This window comes from Dysidea avara, chromosome 1, assembly GCF_963678975.1.
Source record: "Dysidea avara chromosome 1, odDysAvar1.4, whole genome shotgun sequence".
In the NCBI taxonomy this organism is placed as follows: domain Eukaryota; kingdom Metazoa; phylum Porifera; class Demospongiae; order Dictyoceratida; family Dysideidae; genus Dysidea; species Dysidea avara.
In genome coordinates, this window is record NC_089272.1 from 18,908,231 (window position 1) to 18,928,432 (window position 20,202).

General features: G+C 35.0%; 1 protein-coding gene across 1 annotated transcript in view; it reads right to left on the reverse strand.

Moving 5' to 3' along the window:
• The window catches only part of LOC136258318 (titin-like), a 105,554-nt gene that overhangs the window by 82,679 nt on the left and 2,673 nt on the right, over positions 1-20,202 (reverse strand). Inside the window, exons 3-9 of the mRNA XM_066051645.1 lie at positions 18,776-20,044; positions 17,305-17,604; positions 11,966-13,234; positions 10,026-10,325; positions 8,463-9,737; positions 6,727-7,026; positions 2,682-3,968 (exon numbers count right to left, since the gene is read on the reverse strand). Coding sequence (XP_065907717.1) covers positions 2,682-3,968; positions 6,727-7,026; positions 8,463-9,737; positions 10,026-10,325; positions 11,966-13,234; positions 17,305-17,604; positions 18,776-20,044 — 6,000 coding nt within the window. The remainder of the gene's footprint in view (positions 1-2,681; positions 3,969-6,726; positions 7,027-8,462; positions 9,738-10,025; positions 10,326-11,965; positions 13,235-17,304; positions 17,605-18,775; positions 20,045-20,202) is intronic.

Consider the following 20,202-nt stretch of genomic DNA (forward strand, 5'->3'; position numbering starts at 1 on the left):
AACATTTTTCAACTTGTAGGATGACAAGGATAATAAAATGCTTTCCGTCTGAGTGGTTTTCATGGAAAAGTCCAAGTCATGCATCCTAATCATTTGAGTATTAATTGATCCCCACAATCGATTTCGGCCTCAACGTCTACATAATCACTGCCCAGTTGTAGCCTGGTCTACATTTCATATGTAGCTCGGCTAGCTGAGCTACATACAAAATGCAGTCCGGGCAGCTCCTTTGATCTGAGGTGTGAAAGTGTTACATAGACCATTAAAGACAGCATTATGTTATGATGAGTGATTTTGGATCAGGTGAAACAGACAAGTGCTAAGATCAGCTTTGAAAGAAATCAACATTAAGAAATCTTTACCACATTGTTTTATTTAATCTGGCTCATAATTTTTCATAGACTATAGATACTGTCATCGAGCATACTGTAGTAGAATTTCATCATTTTATAAATGAAAGGGTAGAGTTTAGTGTCAGGATAGTGGTGCCAAAATGTAGAACTATCTTGTACATTACATAAATAGGGTAAATGATCATTGACATCATAACAAAAATGAGGACTAGATAACCTAGTATTTGTAAGTACATAATGTATCTTTATTACTTCTTGTCTCAACTATCATAACAAGTAGAATGAAAAATTAGGAATTTTAAGTTTGATTATGGATAGAAGAAAAAGAAAGTAGTGAAACAAGGGAATAGCTATATAAAAAGTGATAAAACAAGGAAGGTTGCCTATACCTGCAGATATAGTAGTGGACATTAAATCTCTAAACTTTAGTCTATAACCATGAGTGAACAAGGGATTAATGTCCACTGGTATATCTGCAGGTATAGGCAACCTCCTTGCTTTACCACTTTATAGCTATTCCCTTGTTTCACCACTTTTTTTCTTTGATCCCTAACCCAACTCTAATATTTCCTCCTACTTGTTTGTTTCCTTTTTTGTATCATAATTATGACAAATGAACCAGCACATACTGCATTAAAAGATTAAAAGAAAGAACGGTGCTAGAAATGCCACAAAAGCAATTGTGCATCAGAATGTGTGTCCCAACAATCAATTGCATAATGGAAAGGAAGGTGGCCATTACACTTTGTTTTCAGCTATGCTTCGCCCATTACACAGCATTACAAATGAAGAACAGTATGAGAAGCATCCCTGCAATCAATCCAGTCACTACAGAAAATACGGGTGATTCACCAACACAGCCATAGTTGTCAGCAAAAAGAACTGGAACACAGAGGAGGACAAAGGCAAGTCCATGATAGGTGTATTGTACTAACTGCAGTTGGTGAAAAAGCACATCTCAGGATGAAGCAAAATCAAACAATGAAGAAATCAAGCCTGTAGCCTTATCCATTGTCGAGTTATACTTGGCTGGAGGCATCAGTTAGTCAGTCAGCATAAAATTCTGTTTAATAGAAAAAATTAAAATTTCATAGAAACTTTTTGGAAGGGTTTGGCATTAGTATGGAGACATTTTTGGGTTTGACTGTGCCTAACCAATTCTGCACAGCTGTCATGAAGGGAAATTCAGGCTGGTTTTAGGTGACATTTTTGGCTGGAAAGTCCAGTTCTTCATGATCCCTACAGTACTGTATGATAAGAACTGGCACTAACACTAGCCCTGTCATGTAGGCTGCACCCCAACTCTCAAACCCTTGACCCCTGAACTACTGTTGTTAAATAAAATTCTAGTTTAAATAGTAGAATATAATGTAATAGATTTATCAATTGAAAATCTAGATTGTTCTAGAGCAATTACTGTAATGTGTTTCATATTAGAAGTCCTGCTCTCCATAAGAGTATTACAAAAAGAATTAATAACTAGTGGAATACAATACTACGTTTCATCACTTCTGTCTTTCATAATCATCACTGTATCTGCAAATAAGAAGAAATTGAGTAGAAAAGTCCCAAATTCAGTTTATGGCTGACTTTAGGTTAAAATGCAATAAGAATTAAAATTCACCCAAAAACAGCCAAGTGGTTACAGCCTTTAAAGCCTGGTTGTGATATCAAAGGTGGCAGCAAAGAAATGGCTGCAATTATGTTGATGCAACACAAACTTTCACCCAGGCTTTTGAAGGCTATACACTTTTGATAGCTTGGCTGTTGTTTCATCAATAGATATATGGATAGACAGACAAACAGATACATACGTAGATAGATACAAAAATCAAAGCACATATTAATGTGCTGTGCGACCGGTGCATGTAGCATGTGACAGACCAGCACGTTAGATAGCTTAGAAAAATCACCATAATATTATCTTGTTCAAGTTCGGCTAGTCTTTAAAAATGTTGTGTAAAACGCAATTGAAGGAATCATTTCTCTGCAGTCCAACAACATTCACTGTGTCCACATGCACATACTCATCCACATAATTAATTTTCTAAAATCAATATCAGTGCATGAATACATGAAACACAACAAAAGGATATAGGTAAACAGATTGAGAAGAATGCACACTGCAGCTGCCAATCACTGACAGCACACATGCAAGGTCTTATTTGATTTTTAAAAGAGATATTGGTTGTAAAAGAGATTGAAAGACATTGGTTATGCAAGCCATTGGATATTGGAGATCAAAAGACATTGTTTACAAAAGAGATCATAAATAATTGTACAGATTTTCCTTTTTATACTTCATAATTCAAAGATAAACAAACTTACACAAAATTTCATTTGAATAATGAAATCTTCCAGGATGACCATATGATTCATATCTGGCAGCACCATAGACATTTAATGCCATTAACGCAGCCTTATTAGTATGGACAATTTCAGCTACACCTTCTGATATAGTCAATTCTGTAGCATATGCTTCAATGATATTATTTGCTCTAATTGGTACCCATTCCCTTGCAACATTTAATAAAACATTTGTTCCTCCTGATATTAAGTGAATCATATCAGGTCGATAGTATTGTGCCAGCAATACAAGGTTAACATAATGCTGGTAATCTGATCGTGTTGGATTACGAATGGTTGTTATGTGGAACTCATTAGAAAACTGAAGTGTATCAGGAACTATCATCATCATAGGATCACCAAAATAATCACGTTCTTCATATCCACTATGACTGAATTGAGCCACCAATACTGGTTTATTTGAGCGAATTATACAATTTTCCTGACTGGATAATGTTTTACTATAATGCTGTCCCTTATTCATACTGCGTGATACTTTTACATTGTTACAGTAAATATCTACTGCAGTATTGTCCTCAGATGCTAATATTTTAATAGTGTAAGATCTTCTGGCAGCTAATGGCATGGTATAGAATACTCTACCCCAAGATGTAACTGGTGGAACTTGTTCTATCAGTGGATCAGAACAACAAGTGCTCTGTGGTATCTGGGCTGACTCATGACCACTAAACACAGATAATTGTTTGTATGCAAAAATTTGGGTTCCAGTCAAATCTCCTGTTGATCTGATGTAAAATGTTTGTAATCTGTTGATAACAAAGAAGTAGTCCCTACCAGTGTAAAGAGTGTGACCAGTGTTGGTGGTAGCTGTTTGTGTGACTGTTAACTTCATTGTTGTTCTATCTTCTGTACCAACTATCAGTATTGCACTTCGATAAGATGAATGATAGCCATAAATCGACATCGCATAATAGATATACTCTGTTATGACATGTGATCTATCATAAGGTATTACAAGGAATGTATCACTGAATCCACTAGCTTCATTCTGTCCAGTCACAGACACCGCATTATTTTCAGTTATAACGTAAACTCCCTTGTACTGCTTATTATTAGAAAGCACTGCTACAGCACGTGGCAAACTCACAACAACCTCACTACTACCATTAATGAATCCACTGTGGTAAAATCCACCCACTGGAGCTTCAACTGTATACCTTATGGGATCTGACACTTTATTTATCAATACCACAGACAGTTTACCACTACCACTACCACCAAAGTATCCCACGTAGTATTCTCCAATCACTATAATAAGAAACATAAGTAAGTTAAAGTGTAATAGCAGGTATAATAATGCAACAATAAAAACAATTCCCAGGCAAGTAATACAATATCTGCATGGCTAGCCCTATAGAAGGTAGTTATCATAACATTCTACATTTGTACAATAATTCCTTGCCACCCAGAACATTTATTATGTAATAATCTGCTGATAGCCACGTTTCACCTTCATAATAAAATATAATATACAACTGGATGTGTGAATGTGGCAGAGGGTGTGCTTAAAGAAAAATAGGAGTACATTAGGTATTCTAACTAGTTTTTAGGCAAACAAAGCTTTAATAAATCAATAGAGGTATACAACCAATTCAATCAAATTCTCCATAAAGCCTGTAAAGCCACTGAAAATGTTGTACAGTTTGTAACAAACCATATAACTAGTAAAAATCAATAAGAATTTATGTACATACACAGCTCAATGTCTAGAGAAAATAAAATCGTACTGTGAGTTTTTTTTTGCAGACAAATTTACTTGCGAAAATAAAAATCATGCAACACTTAACCTCACGAGGTGACATATTTGCGACATTAAATTCATTGCTCAAATTTATTACTCATTGTAATAAGTGTTCACGTAAGAGATGGAAAGCAATGAAATTTTGTCACGTTAGCCATGTTTCTTTGTATTTATGCTTGTATCCACAATGAATTGAAGTAGGTTCCTGAAGTTTGCCAGGAAATGGGTAGGGTAACCATGTTCAGCAATGTTTGGTGAAGAAACATGTGTTGTGTAGGAGAATGAGCAACTGACTAAGCCATTATAAACAATCAGTAGGCTGTTATGTACGTAAACAAGCACCTGGTTTGTTGTCAAATGTTCCAACACAACAGTTTTACAGGCACAAATAACCTTATGATAAACAAAACTCCACGTGATAAAATATGTCAAAAATTTTATTATTGTGAAGAGCCCAAAACACGAGATTAAAGTCCTCACAATAAAAAAAATATCACTATATAGTAATGGGTAGTTATACATACACTATGGAGGATATTTGGGGCAAACCAGTTTATCATTCAAAAAAAATACTGGTTTTAGTGACTTCTTAGTTTTAAAAGCATCCATATATGTATCTCCAATTGTTGTAAAATCGGCTGAAATCAAACTCAAACTGTCACTTAGCACTGTCAAGCATACTAAATGCCTTTAACCTAATTATATATCGTGTTGTGGGTGTTTAGGCCATTAATGGATTTTGTAACAGCTTTTAAGACTGCACAAGTGCGCAACCTTCTGTAAACCTAAAATGATAACAGTGAAGCGCTACTGAGAGGTGATCATTTGTTACTACATATAAGTATTTAAGTATATCAGAATGTAACTAATACATACTAGGGCTGGAACAAATGTATAAGTACATCCTCCGAAGCTTCTTTTGAAAATGTTGCCAAAGTTTCAAAGCTTTAATTTGTTACTAATGTTCTGCCAATAGTTGATGAACATACCTGATAGATATTAGGGTGTACACTGTAGTACAAACTCCTACACTTGCCATTTTTTAAAACTATAACTACACCAAAATATAAGTAATGGCAGCTTCCACAAGGAGTGACAATACTTGTGCAACTGGTTTAACTTGTTAGTATCCATGCCAACGGAGCTTTGGTGGGGTAAAGCAGCATCCAAATGTTACAAAACCGAACAAAGCTTCAAAGCTTTGTCTCAGCTCTACTTTATACAGTGTACTGTACTAGCCTCATCGTATGCCTCAAAATGGATTCCCTTTTTTAAGGGTGTGGATCTGAGCTTGTTTGTGCTCTTACCCATTCCAGCTCCTACATCTGCACCTGATATGTGATGTAAGATAGCACTAAACATGTCTTAATTGCTAATGCTAATTTATTATTATATTATGATTGTACCCAGCTTTGCTAATCCCATGTTTTAATAATAAATTTATAAAGCTTTATTGGCATAATTACACAAGACAACACATCTCCCTGTACAAAACATATTCATACATATGCACATAACAACATTTGCAGGAGACAGGGCAGGTGAAGTAGGGATGGTTCAATAGTTTGCGCCTACCTCATTTGCTAATGACATCAAAATGAAGCAGTGTAACCAAGAGGGTGGAAAAACAATTTCTCTTGCTTTTGTCTTCTATAGCCTCTCGTCTGAGGAACACTTAATACTCAACAACTCTGATCAAGCACCAAACAGCACAGATTAGCAATGGAACAATGACTGTAAGAAAAGCTTGAAGCAAAGCTTGATTATAAAATCTGAATGCAACCAGATGGTAGATGGTCATGCTAAGTATTGGAAATTGATATCCACATCCCAAAGCCAGCCTATAAAACTTTTGTCTGTTGCTAAGATAACAAACTACCGCTGTACATCAAACAACTGTGAATATTTGAAACTTATTTAAGGTGGTAGTCAAGCAATTTATTGTACATTATTAATTTTACATTTTTTTAGTCAGTCAACCATAGTACTGGTGCTCCATGGATGTGTTCAGATGGAGTTAGGTACATTGATTAAACCATATGTGATGTTAGACACTCATTGTTGTACTCTCTTGTTATTTAGTGAAAACAACAGATGTACAGATGTTGAAAGCAGTATTAGTAGCCAACCTACTGACCTACTTTGGTGTCACAAACTAGACAGTATTGAATAAGTATAACAGTATGCATGAGCTGCATGTTTGTGAAATGTAAGGGTTTCTGTTTTGGTAATTATTGTACATTAGCTAGATTATAACCCACTCACCATTAACAGTCAGTGCTGCAGAACTAATATCACTAGATATTAAATTAGTAGCGTTACATGTGTAGGTGCCCATTTCTGACAACTCCACATTGTTAATCGTTAATGTACTCCTTTTAGCAATGGGGTTTAATGATGTTTCTGATATCATATACTTCATAGTATTTGCTTTCTCCACTGGAACACCATTGAAGTACCAACTGATGCTGGGAATTGGTGCACCAGTAACTTGACAAGTGAATAAAGCTGTGCTCCCAGCATTTAGAGTCTGGTTCATCAATGTAGGAAAAATAACTGGAGCACCTTAAGAAGAAAATTGCAATATAGTTAAGGTTTATAGCTGTTGATTACACTTGTTTATGCATTCTCTGTGTTTGTGTGCACCCATGGAGTAATTGACCAATAAGTGGATTATTGTTTACATTTTCTTTGTAAATGCAATTTATTAAATTGAAGTTAACATGCTTTGGTGTGGGCATAGAGTAAAATTAATACAGTGCAAATATGCATATCATACTACAGTAAATGAAGCCATCATGCTTTAGTGATAAGATAGGAGAATATAAACTAGAACCATGAATTGTACTTTAGAACATGAACCAATCTTTTAGGTAAGTGAAACGTGATGACATCATAATAATTGATCGTATAATTTGTAAACTAGTTTGACAGGTTTAAGATCACAAGATCCATCATCACACATGGCGTGTTTGCAGACAGAAAATTTGTTCCCTTCCTCCCACCCATGCATTAAGTATATGTGCCAGTGCATTTATTGCTGTATGTGCTTTGTGTGTTTGTCAACAAAAGACCAAACCTTATGTTGTAAGTATAACTTAGTTACATTATTTACTTAGTTGTTGCGTGTCCAATCAGATATTGAACTTAGGTATACACGCATAGTTAAACGGCAACTGAGAACCAAGGGCAGGTGAATGAAGTGTTAATTATCTGCGAATGGAAAAACCAAATCAATCACGCTAAATTTAACTTGCATGATTATTCAGTGGTTGCTGCTATCATGTGTTGCTATGCATATACTGTGCATTGCCACAATCTTGTACTAATTGGAATACCTATTCGCTTCATGGTCAACCATTAATCCAATTATGTATTATGCCATATCCACAATGCATATAAATGCTTTGCTTGTACAAAAGTTACTATGCCCTACTCCAATGATTTCCTCAGTTGCCCTTTCCGCAAAGTACTTGTGTATATGTGTGTATACTTTATGGCATTTGTACAACGTTAGATATTTGCATGAGTGTTTGTTTGTTTAGTGCTGTTGCGTACACTTTATGGCTGTGGAAAATGTTATTGTGGTTAGAATAGGGCAAAAGTAGGTAATAGAGCTAGGTGCGGTGGAAGGGTGGTGTATAGCTAGGAAAATATTATATAGTCATGTGTATTTTGTATGCACACATATGAAATCCATGGTAAGTGGTGGTTGCAACCTGGGGGTGTGCACTGCTCGAATCCGCCGCCTGAGTTGTTGCCACACCAATCAGTATGTTAACAGTATGTATAATATTATGTAGAACTTGGTACATAAGCACCCAAAATAATATTAGTTTTACTAATAGTTTAATCTAGCTGAAAAAAGAAACCCAAATCTTAAATCTTGTAGCAATCTGGGTTAGACTAGTTTCCTTACAACAATCTCCTAATAGTTTATCAAGCTGAGAGTGTAGTACAGTATGATTATTGTATCATGATTATGACAACATGAAAAATACCTGTTACATGTATGTCACTAAGTCTCCCTGGATGTCCGTAACTCTCACCACTTGCAAACCCATAAATGCTTATTGTCATTAAAGCTTTGCTGTTATTATGTTCAATTTCAGCTACACCTTCTGATATAGTAACTTGTGTAGCATATGCTTCAGTATTGCGTCTGACATTTATTGGCACCCATTCCTGTGTATCTAGTGACATATTACTTCCTCCTGATTTTAAGAGGATCATATCAGGTTGATAGTATTGTGCCAGCACAATGATGTTAACATAGTGTTTATAGTTAGGTTGAGTTGTATTACGAATTGTAGATATTGTAAACTTGTGAGAAAACTGAAGTGCATCAGGAATTATCATCATCATAGGATCACCAATGTTGTCGTGGTGATCATTATAACCATGACTGAACTGAACTACTAGTACTGGTTTATTTGAATAAACTGCACAACTTTCCTGTTGTGATAATGTTTTGCTATACTGTTGTCCTTCATTGATGGTACGAGATTCTTTCAAGTTGTTACAGTAGAGATCAATCTTGGTAAAGTTATCTGATGCTAATATTTTAACAGTATAGGACGTCCTGGTAGATAATGGCACGGTATAAAACAGTCTACCCCAAGATGTAACTGGTGGAATCTGCTCCACTAAAGTACTGTCGCAGCAAATGCTTTCTGGTACTTTAGCAAGCTCATGACCACTAAACACAGATACTTGTTTATCTGTAGCAATTTTAGTTCCAGTCAAATCTCCTGTTGATCTGATATAAAATGTTTGTAATCTGTTGATAACAAATGAGTATTTACTGCCAGTGTAGAGAGAGCTACCAGTGTTGGTGGTAGCTGTTTGTGTGACTGTTAACTTCATTGTTGTATTGTCCTCTGTACCAACTATCAGTATTGCACTTTGATAAGATGAACTATATCCAGCTACTGATATCCCATAATACACATACTCTGTTATCACACTTGATCTCTTGTATGGTATAGCAAAGAATGTGTCACTTCTACCACTCCTTTCATTTTGACCAATCGCCATTACTGCATTACTATCAGTTCTTATGTAAATTCCTTTGTATTGCATATCATTAGGAAACACTGCCGCACTGAATGGCAAGTTTATAGTAGCACTACCATTGATAGCACCTGAATGGTAAAATCCTGCTACCGGAACCTCGATTGTAAAGTTTACAGGGGTTGATATGGTATTTGCCAGTATGATTGATAATTGCCCTGCAGTAAGTCTTCTGAAGAATCCCAAGTAGTATTCACCAGTGACTGTATAGAAAGTAACAGTATTTGATATGCAAAGTTATGAATTTATGTATAAAGTATTATTTTTCTATTTGTTTTAGTCTGTATTCTATTTTCTCTACAACTCAAAACAATTCCATATCAATCAATACAAAAGCAAAGAAACTACCTGAACTTAAAGTTATAATAGGCATATGATTATGGTGGTGTAAACTTCTTGAAAATCTACAGCTTCTACAGTATGTTCACAAACCTTGCAGCCAGAGGGGAGGCTTATGCACATAAAAACAGCACCAGATCAACAACACTTACCATTAACGGTCAGTACTCCAGAGCTATTGCTGGCAGTCACTACATTGACAGCATCACATGTGTAGGTACCAATATCAGATGACTCTACATTCATTACTGCTAGTGTACTACTTTTGGTAGCATGGTTTAATGACATCTCTGATATCATATACTTCACAGTATTTGATATCTTCACTGGAGCACCATGAAAGTACCATATGATATTAGGAATTGGTATACCAGTAGCTTGACAAGTAAGGAAAGCTGTGTCTCCTTCATTTAGTGTCTGATTTGTTACTTCAACATCAATGACTGGAGCATCTATATGTGTAATAAGAGACTGTGTATATATGTGTATGTGTGTGTGGCTGACAGGACGATGTGTGAAATAATTAGATTATGTAAGTTGCTATATACACCAGGGTACAGCTAGTAATTAAAGTGAATGAGGATTTGTTATGGTTACTACACTGGAAACAAGTAGATAACAGATTCACACTATAAAACGTGTCATTTAATCATTAGGCACTGATATGAAACCCTCCTACTCTCCATGAACATGCAAACATAATAATTTATAATAATTTGAATTTTGTTGCATTGTTTATTGAAGTGATTAAACATACACAAAATTATTTCTGAGATAGGTACAGCATGTATTTTACCCAATGTAGCTATCATTTCAATACAAATGCATTTCTGTGAAGACAGAAATATGTAGCCTAGTCAGGGTGTTGCTCAGAGGGTCACATATAACTTAAAGAATTAAGCATACCATTCCTAATGGTGTACAGTGCCTGAAGAAAGAATGTACTATGCTTTAGACATAACCCAAGTGATGGGCATCACTATGTAATGGAGTAGACTTCAGGGCTGAGAGTTTTACACATGCTATAGGTGCACTTACTGAGCCTTTCTAGCTATGTATGGGCATTTGGAGAACTTGTAGCTCTCTACTAAATACCGAATACTAGCAGTAGCAGAAGTAAATTCTTAGGATTCTATTGTTATTTTAATTATTGTGCTCTGAAGCATGCATTGATTCCAGAGGCATATTTCTAATTAGAGCCTAGCCATACAGTTTGGTTCCCAACATACATAGCTAACACACTATTATATATTTCCTTACTCAGGATGTTTTTCCAACATTAATTTATTTAAATGGCCATATATTTAAACCCCATTAAAATTTAGGTCAGTTATAATTTTACATGACTATTATAGTGTTTCCAATAGCTATGTTAGAGACTTGCCTTTTAAAGACGCTTGTATTAGTTATACTATATACAAACTTGGCCCAAACTCACCCTCAGGTGCCGCACATCTTTGCAAGTCATGTGTATTTGTATATCAAGCAAAGCACTTAGCATAATAGGTGGTTGTTTCAAACTATGGAGCTTACGTTCATGAAAATAGATCGATCCTCCCTAATAGAGTAGTCCGTAGAAGCGCTCAAATGCATTATATATATATATTAGCTCCTAAGATTGATACTCTCTAATAGAACAGTCACCTTTTGTAGTGAAATACTCTAATAGTCTAAGAGCATTTACTGATTAAAATGTTCGAAGATATTTGTAAAAATGTAGCTATCCTAGGAGCATAGTGCAAGCAAAATGGGAACACTGAAAGAGCATAATAGGTAAATTTTTTTGGAAATTCTTGAAAGCATTTTGGGCAAAATTTTGAGCATATTTGTGCAGTGTGAAAATCAGCAAGAAGTAGGAAACAGACAAGAAATAGACGCAGAACTCCTACACTGTAAGAACTACAGTAGTAGACCCAACAGATGCACATTGCAAAAGTATTGATAAAAATAAAAATGAAAGCTTATGGTTTGCAATTTAAAGAGCACTGGTAGTGAAGTTTTCTAATTGGGTACTGAAGGACAATATGACTGCACATTTTGTGGTTTGTTACAAAATGTGTCATCGTTTTGAACATAATAACATAAATCAAACCTGTTCTATCTCCATGGCCTCCAGGATGACCGTAACTCCCTTGATTGGTAAATCCATAAGCACTTATCGACATTAAAGTTTCTCTATTGGCATGGATAATTTCAGCTACACCTTCTGATATAGTCACTTGTGTAGCATATGCTTCAATAGTGTGTTTGACTTTTATTGGTACCCATTCCTGTGTGTTTAGTGATATATTCCTTCCTCCTGATATTACGTGCATCATATCAGGTTGATAGTATTTTGCCAACACTATGATGTTTAGATAATGTTTGTAGCCAGATCGAGTTGTATTATAAATTGTGGAGGTTGTAAATCTATCAGTGAACTGAAGCACATCAGGAACTAGCATCATCATAGGATCACCAACACTATCTTCATTCAGACCACGACTGAATTGAGCCACCAGCACTGGTTTATCTGAATCAATTACACAATATTCTTGTTGTGATAATGTTTTGGTATAATGTTGTCCTTCATTGATGGTGTGGGATTCTTTTAAATTGTTACAGCGAATGTTAACCTCAGCCAAGTTGTGTGAAGACAATATCTTAATGATATAAGATGTCCTGGTAGCTAATGGCATGGTATAGAACACTCTACCCCAAGATGTGACTGGTGGAATTTGTTCTATCAGTGCATCTTGACAACAATAGTTTGTTGGTATCCTAGTCGACTCATGACCACTAAATACAGATACTTGTTTATCTGTAACAATTTTGGTTCCAGTCAAATCTCCTGTTGATCTGATATAAAATGTTTGTAATCTGTTGATAACAAATGAGTATTCCCTGCCAGTGTAGAGAGTGTCACCAATGTTGGTGGTAGCTGTTTGTGTGACTGTTAACTTCATTGATGTATTGTCCTCTGTACCAACTATCAGTATTGCACTTTGATAAGATGAAGTATATCCAGGTACTGATATCCCATAATACACATACTCTGTTGAGACACTTGATATTTTGTAGGGTATTACAAGGAATGTTTCACTATTTAAGTTTACTTCATTTTGACCAATCACAGTTATTGCATCACTGTCAGTTCTTAAGTAAACTCCTTTGTAATCTCTATCATTTCTTAACACTGCCACACTGAATGGTAAATATACAATAGTCTCATTACTTCCCTCAATAACTCCTGTATGGTAAAACCCTGCCACTGGAGCCTCAATTGTAAAGTTTACTGGTGTGGATATTGTATTCATCAATATCACTGATAGTTGTCCACCACTATAAGCTCTGAAGTATCCAAAGTAGTATTCACCAATTCCTGTGTGCAGCCATAATAATCATTTTACAACTACACTTAAGTATATCTAATTTAAAATTGTACTATCAAGACACACAATAGCATGCCATGTGACCAAGAAAAGCCAAAGCACCCAGACACATGTCAGAAAAGTGTGTATTTTACAGGAACCAAGAAAACATGATTTCGTACATTCATCCCTCAGTAATGGCTAAACAGAAATAGCCCATTTATTCTCTGAAACATTCATCATGGGCAAGGGCAAATTTAGGGTGGTTTCTGAGGTTTCCAGAAACTGGTCAAGTGTATTCAGGTAATAACAAATTTTTTTACTGTGATTTGCAGTGGTACAAAAGTTCAGATCGAAATACTCTAATAGAGCAGTCAGCCACTCTAATACAATAGCCATATTTTGTATTTCTCTTAAGAACTGTAAGTAGCTAGCTAGCTACTTACTTACCTGTGCCAACACAGTAAAAATAGTCCAAAATCTTAGAACAGAGTGTTAAAATCTGAAAATCTTCCTGGGGGCATGCCCCAAGACCCCCAGAACAACATCCATGTCTGTTGTATGCTTCATATGTCAAATTTGCTCTGTCCCTTAAAACTTTAGTCTGCACCTGATACTGTACCAGAAGCAAGAACATTTAAGCAGCCTACATTATACCTAACATAATTATATTTTAACTGTCAATATTGCTACCAGATCCAATTTCAAATTACACAATTTTCTGGAAAATCTAGCCCCCATACCCCCCTAGATTTAAATTTGTGTATAACAAAAGTTTGGAAACTAGTCACCAATATTCCTGGAGCTGCTTGATGGGTGAAAATCTTCCATACCAAATTTGAGCTAAATCAGTCCAGCCATCTCTGAGATATAGTATAGCAGCATAGCCCCCAAAATTGGCAATATTGTGCACTTTTTCATAAAACCATGAAACTTTCCACATAAATAATACTCCTCATGACATGTAATTTTAGATATAGTGCCATCTCTGGTTTGACTATTGGTGACTTTTACGGCCATTTTTGTACAGAATATTCATCATTTTTGTCTTTAATTCCCTGAGGCAGTAATTAACTTGTTAAAAACATTGTACCAAACAAAGATCTTGTTGATAGAAACAACTTGGTTTTTATTTGAAGTCAATAGGTGATTTCCTTACAAAGTTATGATCTTTTTTACTAGTTGCAAAATTTGATAAATTTACCTGCCCTCGAGGTGTGAATCACCCGTGGGCAGATAATTATGCTTAAATTTATCAAATTTTGCAGCTAATAAAAATACTCATAACTTAAGAATGAAATCACCTATTGACTTCAAATAAAAACCACGTTGTTTCTATCAGCAAGATCTTTTGTTTGGTACAATGTTTTAACAAGTTAATTACTGCCTCAGGGAGTTAAAGGCAAAAATGGTCAATTTTCTGTACAAAAATGGCAGTAAAGGTCACCAAAGGTCAAATCAGCGATGGCACTATATCTGAAAATACATGTATTGAGGACTACTATTTATGTGGAAAGTTTCATGGCTTTGTGAAAAAGTGCACAATTTTTTGATTGTGCTGCTATACTAATATGCTCATTCAAAGTTCATCTTATTTTCTTTGTATTTTTCTTTTTTAGTTTCCTTTTCACATCATTTACACAAATTGCCATAACCTATACAAACCTTATTGGATTGTTTTCAAATTGGAGGGTATAATATCACATCACAGTGTATTTATCTTCCAATTTGTGTGCAAATTGGTAAAAGTGGTGCAAAGTTATGAACGATTTTCAAAATTACAAGTAAGATTTTTTTTGTCATGCCTGCAGGGTAAACTACAACTTGAAGATTGGTCTGACCATCACAGCATGGATCTTTTGTGATTTGAAAGTAATGAGTGTATGAGCTTAGGAGATATAAATAAAAAACCTAACATGTGACACAAGCACAATCGAGATATTCTAATAGAACAATCACCGAGAAGTACAAAAAATGTGCACAAAAATAGTTCAGAGGATATATGGACAAGGGACCTCCATACCCATATGCCCAAACCCTTTACAACTCTGCCATTGCTGTCAGTTGCTCACCTCACTTAATTTCTACCCCATATAAATGGAAGTTTAAGTTTACTATGCCAGAAAATAATTGCACAAATTTATTCATGGAAATTCTAGACTATGTGCATTGTATTAGAAGTGCTCAAAAAATGTGTGCTGTATTAGAGTACTACAAAAATTAAACAAATCATCAGTCTATATATCAAATATACATAATAGTCACGTGATTGAGATACTCTAAAAGAACATTCGGTCTTGCTGTGATTTGTTGTCATGCCTACTGGCTAAACTGCATGTGTCAGGTAACTAATAAGGTACAAATCTTCAGTAATGCATTAATGGAAATCTGTTTAACTATCAATGAGTTATAACACAAGCCATACATGCATGTACCAAGCATGTTTCAAAACCCTTCTATAGAGCAGTCATATACATGCAACATTCAGCAACTATTATGAAGTAAAATAATGCAAAAATTAATTTCTAAATAGTAGATCTTTTTACCTGTAGGAAAAAAAGATAGACAAAAGCCAGCATAGCTATACACGCACAAAAAGAAATAATATCTAACCCACTGTGAAAAGGGGTTCAGGCTTACAAAAATAGACCAAGTAAGACAAGATGTGAGTGATATCAAAGGTGGTGACCAAGAAATGACTGCAATGACATTACGTATGTCAATTAATTTCTAGTGTTAAGTGACAATATAATACCATCAACTTGGTATCACATTTTTCATACTAGCCTATTTTTGGAAGGCCACACCCTTTTCACAAATTGACTGTTTTGAATTACATAGATGATTACATCAAAAACATATTTGTGACCAATGGGTGATGTTGCAGCAAAGCACCTAAATACAAAGCAAAAAAATTTATCAGATAGGAAACTATAGTGTAAGATGCTGTGAGTTCTCTTGACATCAAGGTACCATTAATACTAAACAGGTGGTTAACAATTGATGACTGCACTAAATAACACTTTAATTTGTAGTGCAGCCTTTGTGGCTGTCAAGTATTGGCAACTATTATTTCCACCATTCAAGTTACAGGGTGCCTCTTCGCTACATCCATGTAAATAACAGTCGAACTGTAAATAGGTGAGGCCTTCAAAAGCCTGGGTAAAAAAATTTGTGAAATCAAGTCGCAGCCAAGAAATGACTGCAATCATTTTAATGCTAGTAAATTTTAATAATGTACACAGCCATTATTAAAATTTATTACTATTATTAACATCATTGCAGCCATGTCTTGGCCGCAACTTTTGATTTCACAAATTTTCTTTACCCAGGATTGTAAAGGCTACATATTTTTTTACAACTTTGCTGTTTTGCATGGATTTCACTTCTTTTTGGATTTTAAATACCCCAAAGCTAGCAATAAAACTGGTTTTGAGGCTTGTTTTACCCACATTTATGTTTATTTATCACAAACAGTATTATGTTGCAGAGCTCACTTGAAATATAATAATAGAGTGCACATTTTTCAAGGACGACTAATAGAACATATGGAGATAGATGGTGCAAGTTTTATAGCTCTTCTTTGTATTTTCTCTAAGGTGTCGATGTTTCTTGCAAGGCGAGGATTCCAGTTTGATGCAAACATATTCCAAATGTGAGGGCAAACAATTTTGTAACTATTATTATTAAACTGGTATCATGCTAGCATAATTTCAGGAATATGGGTGGTTAAGAAGAACCAGGATTATTAGTAATTTGGCTAGAAGCACAATGAAGAAGGTTTTGAAAGCATCTCCAAAGCATGGCTAGCAAATAAAAGATAAAGATGTACAAATAGAAAATCATTTACTCGGTCCTCCAAGTGTTGCATGATTGCTCTAATAGAGCACCTTGATTTTTTACTTTGTGTCGGTTTCTCTACTAAACTAGATCTTTTTATCCAAATTGCTATTCAAAATACATTGCCTTAAGTTTGTATTACACCACTCCTTGAAATAATTATAATGTGCTGGTGAAACAATAATTAAAAGTTTGAAAAGAATAACTCCAATATCCCTAGCAATAATTATTATATACTCACCATGAACAGTTAGTATTCCAGAACTAGTTGCACTATATGATAAACTAGTAGCATTACATGTATAAGTACCATTGTCAGATAAATTCACACTTCTAATTGTTAGTGAGCTGTTTTTTGTAGTGGGGTTCAGTGACATCTCTGATATCATATATTTCATAGTATTTGTGATTTCCACTGGAACACCATTGAAGTACCAACTGATGTTAGGAATTGGTGTACCAGTAACTTGACAAGTTAAGAAAGCTGTGACTCCTTCAGGTAGCCTTTGGTTGTCAATTTCAACACTAATTTTTGGAATACCTATGTACAGATAACATAATTATGTGTGGTGATGATTTTGCACTGCAAAACTGTGTGTACACTATCTACAATATTTACCCATACTTAATGTAGGTTGTTTAGATCAAAGGGAAAACAAAAAGCATGATAAGTGTTTCAGTGCACTGTCTACACTGTACATCAACAGAAAATAATAGTTCACTTTACTAATATGTTAATGAGATACAGTATCAGTATAGTAAGGGTGTTTGATGATATGTGACCGGGCCTGCCTGCAAAAAATGGACATGTGCATGGGCACACAAATTTTCATGACTCACAATTTTTATGCCAATTATGGCCATGCAATTTTTAACTATGACAAAATTTAATTGGCTTTATATTACCAAAATGCAGCTATAATTCTATTCTAGTACTGAGATATGACCTTTTATAGTTTGTGCTGACATACCCTGTTTTCACAGGTCCAGCCACATATCAACAATAGATCCAGCAATCAGCATGGACGCATAGTACAAGTAAGCCCTGACCTATTATGCTCAAATATTTACCTATTGTGCTTTTAAGCAGCGCTCAAAGATCAAGCATAATAATTATGCTCAAAATTATGCTGTTGAAAGACAGATGATTGTTTCATCACTGTTTCCTGGCTGTTATATTAGAGTAAATGACTGCTCTATTAGAGTATCTTGATCTTCAATAATTCTGCAAAGTGTGAATAACCAGCTAAAAAACAGTTGATTTAGTTATATTAAGCATTTTTTAATTTGAAAAGGGAGTAGTAATACCTACTGTGGTTGTTATTAACCTTTTTTCTGGCACATGTATTGCACATTTTAATTAATTTTTCAAAAATCTATTATGCTGGGATTATGCTTGATGCTGTTGGTTACCTTTTATGTTTTAAATTATGACACGATCAGCTGGGGCCTAAGTACAGCAGACATACTGAGTATGCCATCTAATTATTTTGAAAACATAAACATTTTATTTGTTACCCTATGAGTGTACATATACTGTATTGTAGGGATAAATGAAAGACAGTACAAAATATTTCCATGAATATGTGTTACGGAATAAAAGCTTAACAGCCTCGTTAAAAGCTATAGAGTCTGCAGTAAAAACATAATAAACAAACATTTATTATGCCAAGTTTTGGCTGATAAAAAAGTAGCATATTTATGTATCATACTTGTTGGATTTGCAGGTCTTCCAGGATGACCATACCCGTTACCACTGGAAAATCCATACATGGTCACTGACATTAAACTTGTTCTATTTGAATGGATAATTTCAGCTACACCTTCTGATATAGTCACTTGTGTAGCATATGCTTCAGTAGTGTGCCCAACTTTTATTGGTACCCATTCCTGTGTGTTTAGTGATATATTCCTTCCTCCTGATATTAAGCGGATCATATTAGGTTGATAATATTGTGCCAACACTATGATGTTAAGATAATGCTTATAGCCTAATTGAATAGCATTGCGGATAGTAGTGATTAGGTACTTATTGGAAAATTGAAGATTGTTTTGAAGTAGCATCATAAAAGGATTACCAGTACCATTTTCATCCATGCCATAACTGAACTGAGCTACTAGTACTAGTTTGTTTGACAGGATTACACAATATTCTTGTTGTGATAATGTTTTGGTGTAATATTGTCCTTCATTGATGGAATCAGATTCTTCCAAATTGTTGCAGTGCACAGTAATATCAGTTAAATTATCTGAAGCTAATACTTTAATAGTATAAGATCTCCTGGTAGCTAATGGCATGGTATAGAATACTCTACCCCAAGATGTAACTGGTGGAACTTGTTCTATCAGGAGATCACCACAACAAAGGTTGGTTGGTATCCTAGTCGACTCATGACCACTAAATACAGATACTTGTTTATCTGTAACAATTTTAGTTCCAGTCAAATCTCCTGCTGATCTGATATAAAATGTTTGTAATCTGTTGATAACAAATGAGTATTCCCTGCCAGTGTAGAGAGTGTCACCAGTGTTGGTGGTAGCTGTTTGTGTGACTGTTAACTTCATTGTTGTATTGTCCTCTGTACCAACTATCAGTATAGCACTTTGATAAGATGAAGTATATCCAGGTACCGATATCCCATAATATACATACTCTGTTATCACACTTGATCTCTTGTATGGTATAGCAAGGAAAGTTTCACTAGTACTGTTTGCTTCATTTTGACCAATCACAGTTACTGCATCACTGTCAACTCGTAAGTATATCCCATTATATTTCTTGTCATTTGAAAATACTGTGACATTGAAAGGTAGATTCACAATGATTTCTTTTTGGCCATCAACAACTCCTGCATAGTAAAATCCCACTACTGGAGCCTCAATTGTAAAGTTTATTGGTATTGATATTGTATTAATTAATATCACAGAGATTTTTCCGCCAGTGAAACTCCCAAAGTATCCCAAGTAGAACTCTCCAATATCTACAAACACAAAAATATAACAAGTAAGGGATTAATATTGTCTATTCCGAAACAGCCAAACTGTGCAGCCCTGAAAGGCCAGGGTGAAAAAGTTGTGAAGTCTAAGGTGGCAGCCGATGGATGGCTGAAATAATGTTAATGCCAATCATATCTAATGA